Source organism: Zalophus californianus, chromosome 15 (genome assembly GCF_009762305.2).
Source record: "Zalophus californianus isolate mZalCal1 chromosome 15, mZalCal1.pri.v2, whole genome shotgun sequence".
Classification (NCBI taxonomy): Eukaryota; Metazoa; Chordata; class Mammalia; order Carnivora; family Otariidae; genus Zalophus; species Zalophus californianus.
In genome coordinates, this window is record NC_045609.1 from 36,767,943 (window position 1) to 36,780,646 (window position 12,704).

The 12,704-nt window shown below is 41.3% G+C and overlaps 1 protein-coding gene across 4 annotated transcripts in view; it reads left to right on the top strand.

Moving 5' to 3' along the window:
• Positions 1-12,704, top strand: part of LRMDA (leucine rich melanocyte differentiation associated) — a 1,116,706-nt gene that overhangs the window by 964,173 nt on the left and 139,829 nt on the right. The window contains exon 7 of one of the 4 annotated variants that reach the window (XM_027597157.1): positions 4,328-4,589. The exons of the other annotated variants lie outside the window; for them this stretch is intronic. Coding sequence (XP_027452958.1) covers positions 4,328-4,422 — 95 coding nt within the window. The 3' untranslated portion in view covers positions 4,423-4,589. Of the gene's footprint in view, positions 1-4,327; positions 4,590-12,704 lie in introns of those variants that run through there. 4 annotated transcript variants of the gene reach the window in all.

A 12,704-nucleotide genomic window follows, 5' to 3' on the forward strand; every position in this document is an offset into this window, starting at 1 on the left:
TTTTAACAATTCTTCTTTACTATCTGGGTTATTAAAATTTAGTCTTAGCTCAGAATGGTGTTTCATTGTTCCCAGTCTGAGTAGTTGTATTTACAGGGCTAAAAAAGGAGTAAGGCCAACTCTAGTAATATTGATAAGTCAGAAACAATCTCAGCTGTTTAGTACATTTTACTGTCCTTTCTGATGATGACTTATATTAATATATTTAGGTTACATAGCTTGGTTTTCAATATTATCTTGATAATCCCATCTTCATTTGCAGTGGAACAGAAAAGGTAGCATCAACTACCCCATTTTGTGGTAGGGGAATTGGAAAGCTTATTAGGTCAAGGTAACAGACTTATCCCAGATGATAGCTCTCAAGTTTTGTGAAATAGAAACTCACACAAGCCATATCCTCCTTGAAGTTGCCATTTATAGCCTAACACAGCCAGAATTAATACGGTGTTACTAAATATAATGCAACAGCAAGAAAGTAATCATTGTATTTTAATTTGAAAAGGCATTCTCAGAAACAGAACTTTGAGAAATGGCATTTATAGATGCAGACACCGGAAGAGGAAGTTGTAGGCCATTGGGTGGTTCCAATCCATTTTCTGAGAACCTTTGCTTTTTCAGCACAGGAAAAAGTCAGGTGAATTGACCAGAAGAACCCAGATATCTTATATCACTCTCATCTTCCCACAAATAGCAAGATTCTCCAGTTTTTCACTGGCAGTTGTATTTTGTCAACTGGTAAAACAAATTCTTCAAAGATGAAAATTGATCTTGTGAAGATTTTTCATAGGCATCATATTGGAGAGGAATGTATTCCCTGCCTGAGAGTTAAGAATCTTTCATAAATTTCTTCACTTTGAGGTTAGACCACGGTCAGTTATAGCTCCTTAGATGAAAATCTTGTATTATTTTTCAGAGTTAGCTCACCCACCTTTGTGGTAGAGAGCCAATTCCATGAAAGAAGCTGGCCTTTGGACCAAGCATGGATTGGGGACGTGGGGAAGGCATGTGTGACTATTCACAATAAACTAAAAGGAGGCTCACTACTACCATCATCACCAGCACTACTACCATTACTGCTACAACTCCTCTACTACTGTTATTATTAATTTTAGGAAAGGAAGTTATCATTGCCAACCTTAATTTGCTTTATTTTCGTATTTTAGTAATTGGTTGAGTGAGAGTATGCCCAGACATGCATTAATCACTGAAAAGGCATAAAGACCTAATCTCCCCAAGAGATTCTTCCCATTGTCATTTCCCAAGACATGTTGGTCATTACCCACATAGCATACAAAATAAATTCAAACAATGAAAGAGATGTGATTCATCTCTTTTATGCCTTCTTTTGGGCTTAATTCCCAGAACTGGAGCAAACTTAAGAAGAGAGGTGGGCTTTTGAGTTCCAGACATGTTTCTTCTGAACCTTCCACTTAAAGCTAGCCCATCCTCCTGACCTTGAAAAGGTGAAAAGACCCCATCACTGAGATTAAATAAGGCACTGCAGAGAAATAACTACAGGAGGAGCAAATAAGTGCAATCTTCTCTGGTGTGAAGTGCGACCAACCTGAATGAATCAAACCGTATTTCTAGTTCATGATCAGATCCAAATTTACAGAGCTCCTGCTCAATTATGCCACCCCACTGTATCCTTGGCTGGCTCTCATAATTGCCTCATTATTGCTGCTTTTTTATATAATATGCATCTTTGGATTCACAGCCCAACTATCTCAGCTGGAACTTCCCCTGTAGTTTTTTTTTTTTTTTTAGAAGACAAATGTAGTCATTTCCACTCTGCCTATTAAACATGGGTGATCAGGATAGGAATGAAATACAGACTTGGCTCATCAGAGGGCAGCTTTGGCTTCTCTTATATGCCACAAATGTCATCACCTCATAACACAGACAATAGTCACTGATGAGTACATTTGAATTTATTCCCAAAAGTGGAAAGTGTATTGCCTCCATACCATGTGAATTAAGGCCATTTATGGGTTTTTGTTTATATGTTCTTTTGCTTTCCTTTTTTCTGGTGTGTGTTCAGATCAGATTCCATTATTATTTTCCCTTAATGTAAGACTTACCTTAGATCATTCTAGCTAGATTGTCAAATTCTTTGAAAACTCTTTGTAGCTCTAAGTCCAGTATGGTGCCTGGCAGTCAATAATTATTTATCACATGAATGAGTATTTTCCAACACTTAGAGGCAATCAGAAAATAATAATATTCCTAAAACAGTCTGAAAACATGATGTTTAAAAGAATTGGTGGAAATAATATATAAACCACATAACTGTAAGAGCATCATACAAGAGTAGCACCAACAGGATTTTATTTAATATTTTTGGGGGGGAGGCTGCCTGATACAAAAAAATACCTTGTTAAAGGAGAAGATTCAAACCCAATTGGTAGATTGGGGTTGATGAGTCAGTTGAAAATTTTAGTATCCTATCATGTGCTGTGCTTTTGCCCCTGGAACTCAAGCATTTCTGATTGAAGACAATGGTTGGAAGTGCAAGTTTGAAGGGCTTGAGAAAGAGGGCAATCCTATACTCCTTGTGACTTGACTAACACACACTCCTGTAAGTAATCTTTCTCCAAATGAATTGATTGTTAGGCTCTTGGTGGGAAACCACTGGTCAGTAATACGGCTGTAGATATACAACATTTAGATTTACAATATTTAGCATTGCTAAATACATGGTTTTTGAATATGTTTTACTCAATCTTTTCAGGCAAATGTAATTCCAAATTATCTTGCTTTAAATATTAGACAAGGAAAAAGAAATGGCCTAGGTTTCCTTTCCCAGATGATTAAAACAAGACCAGAAATACTGCAGGGTGGAGAAAGGGTGGGGGCGGAGCAGAAGTCAGGACATCATTATTCTTTGTCTCTTCTTTTCCCTAGGGGAAATATTGGCACCCAAATATTCAACAGTAGGAAGACATTTGGAAAGTGGCCTAGTCAAAGGATCTGGAGTGATCAGGAGCTATAAATCAGATAGAGAGGGAGAGACCATATGGTGGGGGAAGAAAGCGACGATGCAGTTCTTTCAGCTGTAGCTGCTCAAATTCATTCTCTTATCCCATAGAGTAAGGAGCCCCATCCTGCCCCTTTTCTACTCCCCCCACTGAACCTTCCAGAATGTCAGCTGAAATACCTTATTCTTTTCTAAACACTTCTGAACCAGCGAGATGTCAGTGACCTGGAGGGGATACAGGTGAAAGCCAGAAAAATTATAAAAGAGCTGGGGATGCCGGTGATCCAGTGGGTTTCCTCTCTGCACCTCTAGAACTGACTTATGAGAAGACAGTCAAATAGCTAGATATGTGTTGTTTGGCCCAGGGCAGACAAGGCGGTATGGGCTAACTTGTCTCCAGTTGAGTTGCCAACAGCCAATAAATTATTGTGTCTTTTCCCCTCCAAATGGACTGTCAGTATATATTTTTTAAAAGTTTTATTGAAAATAGTTACCTCAAATTTATTTGCCCTCATTTTCCAGATTGTCTGAGTAATTGCAGACTCTCGCTGCTGCAGGCCCCATGAATTTTAAAGCATCTTGGCCTTGCTCCACACAACTCTGCTTCACCCAGGGAGATTGTCTCTGGAGAAAGAGATGGGCCTCACCCTTTTCCCTACCTTGTCTTGAGATCTAGAGAGTGAGATTGAGAACTTTTTCACTGGAAACATGTCACCTTCCATGCCTATTTCTGACTCCCCTTTTGGGTACCTGAGCAAAACCAGTGTATTTACCCATGTATTAGGAGGCAGATGGGAAATGTGTCTTTCCTATTACTCACCAGAAAGGGACCGTGGCAACCGTGGAGGGAATTGGTCAGGCACTTACAGTCAACCAGACGAGAGTGGAGGAGACTGTGCTTTGCTCAGTCGTCACACGGTCCCAGGCAGCTCCCCAAGAGTCCTTGAGCCAACAAGGCCCTGTTTTTATTGGCCACCCCTCTGTTAGGCTGAGATCCTTCATGCTGAGCTTCAGAGCTAGTAAGGATTGTGGAGCTGTGTGTCAGGTTAGGGAAGGGGGGAGAGGGGCCTAACATTCAGAGGCTTTAGTACCTTGCCCTTGACACTCTGTATCCATGTTTAATTAGTTTCCTAACTTTGTGGGGGGGCAAGATGAAATAAATAAGGCCAACTGACCACTCCATAATTTGTTTCTGAAGTTTGGCTGGACATAAAAGTCTACCTTCCCAAGCCACACAACATAATTTATTTTACGATTCCCTCTCGGCATTAGGTCTAGGCTAACCTTGAGTTTAGAGGCTGTGCCTTCACTTCCTGGTGCTGGTGGTCACACTGTGTCCTTTCTTGGCAGTGGCCGTGAGCCCAGCAAAACAGACCTCTGAAGGGGAGTGGATTAATCATTCTGAAGGCATGCTTGCCCCAACAGTTCCCCCACAGGATATCTGAGAACCAGAGAGACAAGACTGTTGTAGCCTACAAGTGGCGGAAAGAGAGGTCTGAAGACAAGAAAGAAGAAAAGGGAAGGGGAAAAAACAAAAACAAAAAGAATGAGGCTTGTAAATTGTACATGCTGGAGTTTTCACTAAACTGAAAAGTATTACAAAAAAATATATCACCACTTCTATAGTAGAAACTGTGATGAGTCCAACGTTTTTATTACAATCAGGTTTTCTCTAAATATATTATGCCCTGCAGGTCAAAATGATTTACTTCTCTATTTTGGGACATCTGAGTTCTATTCTACTGTTGCCAGTATGTTTTCAGCTGTGCCAAAACTGAGCAGGTCTGCGGTTCCTTTGTAACATCAAAACGGAGACATTTATCATTGAGATTTATCATGGGACAGCCTGCCAGATGGTTTGGGTATTTTAAAGGTGAACTGTTTGGGCCTTGATTAGCTCATGTGGACTTCTAGCTAAAGACAGCTCTATCAGCTGCTCCGCAGAAAGACACTGACTTCCCCTCCACCCGACCCCCTCCCTCTGTTCTTCTAGTAATGCAGAAAATATTAATGTAATGGCAGATGTGGCATAGATTGTCATTTCAGGAAGAAAACCAAGCCATAACCAATTCCACTGATTGCATTCTAATTATAATGTGACCTCCTGTTGCTTTGCATAGAGGCAGTATTCATTTCAGTACACCACTGTAAAACTTGCCGAGTCAACGACCCTCAAAGGGGCAATTGTAAGATTTAAATTTGGATTTTTTTGCTCATACCAAGGACCTTTATTCTGCCAAGCCTCTGCTGATTGGGCCAGAAAGAATGCATTTGATTATATAGACTAAACTTATTGGGAACAGAGCCTTCGTGCTTTGAAATGCTTTTCATTCAAATTACATTCAGACATTCAATCAGCATTGATTATGATATGGATTGGCAATGGGGAATGCCTTGGGTTTTTGGTCTGATTTGAAAGTTTGCTCAGCTCCACCCTAGATAACTGGAACTGGGAAGCCAGCTGAGTTTCCTTAACCTTAAACTTAAGTCTCCTGTAGGAGGAAGGTTTCTCTGGGGAGGCCAGGGTTTTCTTATTCCCATCTGATTCAGTATAACATGATCATTTCTTTACTTGAAGATTCTGGGTTGCCAGGGCTTCCAAATTGAATTAATCTCTAAGATCCATGGAATATGTGTATACATTTGTGTTTGTTTGAAATAAAGTAAGTTTTTCATTTTGCACTTGAAAAGCTAGGAGAATCCATCTTAAACTCAGATTCTAGGTCAAGAATTTGGTATCATGGATGGAATCAAGAACCGAGTGAGGACTGATGTTTATAGCAGCAATATCCACAATAGCCAAACTATGGAAAGAGCCAAGATGTCTTTCGACAGATGAATGGATAAAGAAGATGTGGTATACACACACACACACACACACACACACACACACACACACACACACACACACACATATACACAATGGAATATTATGCAGCCATCAAAAGGAATGGTATCTTGCCATTTGCAATGACGTGGATGGAACTGGAGGGTATTATGCTGAGCAAAATAAGTCAATCAGAGAAAGACATGTATCATATGATCTCACTGATATGAGGAATTCTTAATCTCAGGAAACAAACTGAAGTTTGCTGGAGTGGTAGGGGGTGGGAGGGATGGGGTGGCTAGGTGATAGTCATTGGGGAGGGTATATGCTATGGTGAGTGCTGTGAATTGTGTAAGACTGTTGAATCACAGACCTGTACCTCTGAAACAAATAATACATTCTATGTTAAAAAAAAAAAAAAGAAGATAGTAGGAAGGGAGAAATGAATGGGGGGAATCCGAGGGGGGGACACAACATGAGACTATGGACTCTGAGAAACAAACTGAGGGTTCTAGAGGGGAGGGGAGTTGGGGGGATGGATTAGCCTGGTGATGGGTATTAAAGAGGGCACGTTCTGCACGGAGCACTGGGTGTTATATGCAAACAATGAATCATGGAACACTACATCAAAAACTAATGATGTATGGCGATTAACATAACAATAAAAAAATTAAAAAAAAACTACTTGCATGTAGGACAACTCAGTTAGAAAAGTACAGAGAATGGATGGATCTACTGTATGATAAAAATGCTACAAACACCATTTAGTTGCTGTCAATAAGAAATTTACTTGTTTTAAAAAAAATCCAAATGCTGCCATTGTCCAGAAAAATTTAACAGGTTTATTTATAATTGTTATAAAGTTGAACTGCTGAAACGTGTTCACCGAAACATTTTGACTTGCATTAATGCCTTATGTTCCCGCATTTATATTGAAAATTCACACACAAATGACAATGGGAAAAAAAAAAAGGGTTTCTCTGTATTTGGTCTTGAACCACCTACCTAAGCTGGTTTCTGGCTGTCCTTCCTAAGCACCATCAACTCTATACCATACATAATTCTGATTGTCCTCCTTTACCCTTTGCTGACATTTTTGCTACTTCCTGGGTTCACTTTATGACTAAATCACGTATTTTTTAAAGGCCCACTTAAATGCCACCTCTTTCATAAAACCTTTTGTGATCCCTGCAGCTATATAGATGTCTGAGCTGCCATTGTTCTGTACCTTAGGGCACTTTTCATTTTCTGCCTCATGGAGGAGTTGAGGGCATTGTCTAAGACCACTACCGGCTTGCAGATTTTATGAAGAAGGAGACTGCTCCTGATTCATCTTTGCATGTCCTCAGAGCTCCTAGTAGAATACCTTTTGAATGGCATGCTATCAAGGAAGCATTCAGGAAAAGCAAACTGTGTTGCTCACAAGATAGACAAAGTAGAAGTCATTTGTGGAATTATTAGTTTATTTACTTGCCTATTCTTTCATTAATTCTTTCATTCCCTTCCATATGCCAAGGATTGTCCTAGGGACTGGGGACAAGACTGGACTCAGGGCCACTGTGATTAGAAGGGGGACCTGTGCTTGGGGGTTAATGATCTGTGGTTGTCATTTTGAGATTCTTAATAACTTTATATTTGGATCTGTATTTTGTGAATGAAGTCCAGTAAAACAGCGGGGTATGTGGTCAAGGCTCGTTGAATCCTTTCGTGCCTCCCTACCTCCCTAGAACAGATTCTCAACCATCCTTTCCCCTTATCCTCTTACCCTGGCAGGGGTCTGGGTACAAGCATAGGGACATTTGGGGTTGCATGTCAAGTCATGGGGTTTGGGGCTCTGGGTGCCTGTGAGGGTCTGTACTTGTCCCATAGTTGGAACATGATATTAAACAGCAAATGAAACACTGTGACAGGTTGAGAGAGACCACAGAAGAAAAGAAAGAACTTTTTTCTTGGTTGTTGAATAAGGGGCCCATATTTTTATTTGTATTGGACCCTGTGAGTTATGTGGCTGGACCTCTCCGGGAGTTTAGTGAAAAAAAAAAAAAAAGATGGATAGGGGTCCATTTCCAGCAGGGGATGACAATAAATAATGGGCAATAAGCAGGATGACTTCAGAGTGCCATTGGTGTTATAACAAAAATAAAATAAGGTGATACACTGCTAAGTACCTAAATGTGGTATGGGGAGCATATTTTACCTTAAAGGAGGTGATTAGGGAAACTTCTCTGAGAAGGTGACTTTGATCTGACATCTGATGGAGGAAAAGGGTAGGCCTGTGAGGACTATGGGGCAGTTACCAGGTGGAGGAAGGTACTAGGTCAAAATTTTGGGGGAATGGAGCAAGTTTGGAATGGTCAAGAACAAAAGCCAATGTAGGAGAAGCCTAATAACTACCAGGGAGAGGAGATGAGTTGGGGTGAGTTGACAAAGGTAGGACACAGCCAGACCTTTCAATGCCTTGCTGGCCACAGAGAGGGGACAGGTTGCTCCTGAGCCTGCCCCAGTCTGAGGGCCTGTATTTTCTCACCTAAGAATCACTAAGGAGAGGTTTTCCAGCAATGGGCTATCCCTGCAGTTTTTACCTCAGTTTTATTCCTTCGTTTGTATTAACATAGCTACTTCACATTCTTTAAAGTGGAGATATTTTGCACTAAGTATGTAACTTACAAAGGATGTAAATAATCATGTGTGGGCCAAGGAATTTGGAGAAACTCTGAAGTGCAACTCTTCAGCTTTCCTTCCCCTCAGATCCTCAAGGACTATCAGATTGGTTCCAAAGGTCACAAACTCGTGGCCCAAAATCTGGGACCAGAAGCATTTTATTTGCTCTGCATGTTGTTCTTAAATCAACTGGAGTGTACCTTCAAGGGCTGGGGGGGCCCTCACAGCTAGCTCTGTCCTCAGTTGTCCTGTTGTCTCCTTCCCGTCCCTCTTCCCTTCATGCCTAGACCCATTTTTTCCCTACTGTTTCTCCTTGAAAAATGATACTCTGTAGTACAGTTCAGACCTAGAAATGTTGGTATGTGGCTGGAACATGGTGCCAAATATGCAGAAGAATCAGAGTTCCTGAAATATTTCCTCCTCATCCTCTTTGCCAGCCTCTTATCTTCATTGTTTTGGAAATCAGAGGTGGGGAAAGGCAAGTAAAAGAGCCAGGAGGGGTAAGAGTGGTAGTTCCTGTGCCCCTAGGCTCACCTGTGTGCTGTCCGCAGTGGGTGGGCTGTACATAAATGATACTCCAGGAGGTCCTGTAGGGCCAGTGGTGCATTTCTCGTTCTCTGCCTGGAGGCTTTTCCTTTAAAGATGTGGCTTTTTGGGTGAGAAGGAAATTAAGTAATTTTGTTATTTTTCCTTAATAATGCTGAAATTATTAATCTTCAAAGATAAGTACTGTTCAGTACATAATGAGTTAGAGTTGTTGATAATTATAATTTTGAAGAGTTTGAGCTTGCTGTCAGCCAAGTAATTAAAGGGGTGGGTCCTGGGTTCTATTTTGTTCCGATGTATGTGCTTCTGGTAAGAACTCTTCTACATATGTCAAAAATGCCTTCGTTCTAGGCCCGTGCTGCAGCAAAAGGTTTAATTAAATCATGTAAAGTAGTCCACAGCTTGTGAAGAGCTCTCCTGTCTTAATTTTGCCCCTGGCCTTCAGTCTTTTCCTCCTGATGTTTCCATGGTTTTGGAAAAGCTGTACACCCTGATAGGCCCACAGTCTCCATTGATTGAATGATCCAGGGGGCTTGGGTCACCCTGAGCCCAAGGAAGAGGCCCCGTGCCTTTTTCTCTTCTGCAACTGCACTGTCATCCAATTGCCCATGAGCCACCATTTTTTAAAACCTTCTTGCATATACTAGCACCAGACTAAAACAATTGAACAAAAAGAAAAGAGGAAGAGAAAATGGAAAACTAATGATTCAAGAAATCACATCCCACAAGATAATTCTATTTTGAAATCACAGCAGTGGTACCCAGAGGCAGACGCTCCCCAAATTACTAGTGAAAACCCTTTGATGTATCCAGTTGTAAGAAAGCCCAGGGCACTTTTTTATTATTATTATGAGTGCCTCACATTCCCTGAAAGAAGCATTTAGCAGCTATTTTTAAATGTCTGTATGTGAGCAAACTAAAAAAGAAAATAAAAGATCCCCAAAAATCTCCAATCCTAAAATGTGCTTATTTGATTGCCGGCTTTGACTTAGAAAAAAAGCCCAAGTTTTCACAATGGCATTTGAGGCGCTCTGAGACCTCTCCAATCTCATTTTTCCCCTTCTCCCAGCTCCCTCTGCTGTGGCCACGCTGCCCCTCCTGCTGTGCCAGAGCAGCCAGGGATCAGACTCTCTGCTCTGCCAGTGTTTTTGCTGTCTTGCCTGCCTGTGTCTCTTCCTTGGAGATCTCAGTGGCTTATTCTCTCCCTCCCTTCAGGTGTTTCTTGCAAAGTCTCCTTCTCACAGAGACCCTCCCTTGCCATGCCTTATAAAACCATAACTTTCTACTTGGGACATGGTAAAAAGAACTTTGTAGGTGTGATTAAGAGTCTTGAGAAGATGATTCTGGATTATAGGCCCAATGTGGTCACAACCATCCTCTTATAAAAGGGAAGCAGCAGGATCACAGACAGCAAAATAAATATTGAATGATATGCTTTGAAGATGGAGGGAAGGGCCCACAAGCCAAGAAATGCAGGCAGCTTCTAGAAGCTGAAAAAGGCAAGGCAATGATTCTCCCCTGGAGCCTCCAGAAGGAACCAGCCTGCTGACACCTTGAATTTAGCCCAGTGGGAACCATTTTGGATTTCTGATCTTTAGAACTGAAGGTAATAAACCATGTTGCTTTAAGCTTCTGACTTTGTGGTAATTTGTTACAGCAACAATAGGAAACAGGGCCCAGACCCACAAGACCTCAAACAGTATGACAAGCTTCAATTCCTGCCATCTACAAAGCTTCTAGTATTTTCTTCAGTTTTCTTTATGGCTCAAAGACAGGGGAAAGGTTGTAGTACAAACATGCCCATCTCCTTTGGTACTTGAGGTCAGCTTTTGTTACTTAGGGGAATAGAAGCTGCACTGTGTATTTTGGGGTGGTGTGGTACTCTGGTGTGTTACCAGATAGTTCAGGTGAGGGTGAAGGAGATGGCGAATAGCAGTTACCCCTGCCAGGAACAGTGGGATGCTGCTCCTAAATCCATTTCAAAAGCCTGGACTTGTCATCATTTGAAGCCAAGTGGACAATTCTCTTCAGTTTAAGGATGGGATTGGCTGGTGGGTTTTGAAAACAATGTTTTTTATGGTCATTCAGAAGAGTGAACTTCAGAAGTCAGAGTTCACAGCTGATGGGAAGGGCTTAGAATTGTACCTGGTAAGAAGTGGATCCAAACAGTGCAGGAAGAGCTGAGGGGAAGGTCACACAGTGGCCTGTTCATATTCATTCATTCATGCAGTTAGCCCAATTTTAATTTGAGGGAATTAAAACATTACAAAAAATTATTCCTATAGTCTCCCCAGCTCCTTGTGCTCTTCTCCCTTCCCTGTCTCTAACTTCATCTTTTCCTCTCTCTCACACTTTCCCCTGACCCTCTATCTCCTGAAATGGCTTGTGTTTGCAGGAAATGACCTTGGCATGTGAAACTCTTTCCAGCTTTATTGAGCAATGATGATAATTTAATTAGGCAATCAGAAAATCCAAAAGAATTCTCCACCATAAGTGATTTTTTACTTAACTGACCAGTGATGAAAAGTCTATGAATCGCCAAACAAGAGAAGCAACAGGAAGAGTTGGTGGCCTCATTGCTTCTGCATGTGTTACTTATTTAAAAACTAGAGAGTGCTGAATGGATAGGTTTGGGAAATATGGATGCCATTCTGGAAAGGGCATTGTGCACAGTTCATACATCCTGCAGTATTAACTTGACGTGCAGGAAGGGAACATACTGGTAGTTACATTGTGAGCGTCTTTTACTTCATGTTCTGTGATAGAAAGAGGGTGAAGGTTTAAGTGGCATCTTCACTGGATCCCACCATGACCTGCAAGCCCTTAGCGTATCAAAGGGAGAGAGAGTGTAAAGGGGATTTTGATTAACTTTTCTGTCTTCTTATATTTAAGTACCTGGCATGGATATATTGAGATGGGGACTCATTTAGATTTTATTAAAAAAATCTGAACGAGATGGCTAGCCAGTTAGAGATATTTGTGGAGCATCTTACATTCTAAAGAGAAGTGTTCCAGCCTCTTATGATCTTCTGGTTGTATAGATTTTTTTTCCCCTTGAGAGGTTAAAGAGTGGTCACAATGGTTCTTCTCACCCTGCTCTGTCTCTGTGGTTGTCATGGGAGTGGTGTATGCTATGACATCTGTCCTCCATTGATCCATGAGGTTGATCCAGGTTGGATTGTCAGGTGCCTTTCAACCATTATGACCCTAAGTTTGTCCCTTCTAAAAGAGATACATATTTGGTTCAAGGGGGGGTCTTCCCTGGGGCTGATTTGTGAAACAAAAAGTGAAACAATTATTATGGGTTCAGTTAGAACCTGCTCAAGAGTCCCTGGTGATTCTTTGATTCTACCTACTTTTAAGATGCAAAATCTTTAAAGTTTAAAAAGCTCAGAAAAGCTGAAGGAACTTTTTAAGATTTTGGTTGAGCTACAATCCACTCAATCATCCTCCCTCTTCACCATCAACTACCCATGGATCCTTTGACCCCTCTATCTACCTCAAAATAGTTACCCAGTTCCTGTAAATAAAGTCAGTTCATGTCTCAAAAAGCTCATATGCTAATTGAAAGGCCAGAATGCAGGGCTGTGGAGCAGGCACTATTGTAGAGATGGGGCTGGTGGAGGCTGTATGGAAGAGAGAGAGTTCAGCTTGGCCTGGGCTCCACCATGGAGCTATGGAGGAGGACAGGAA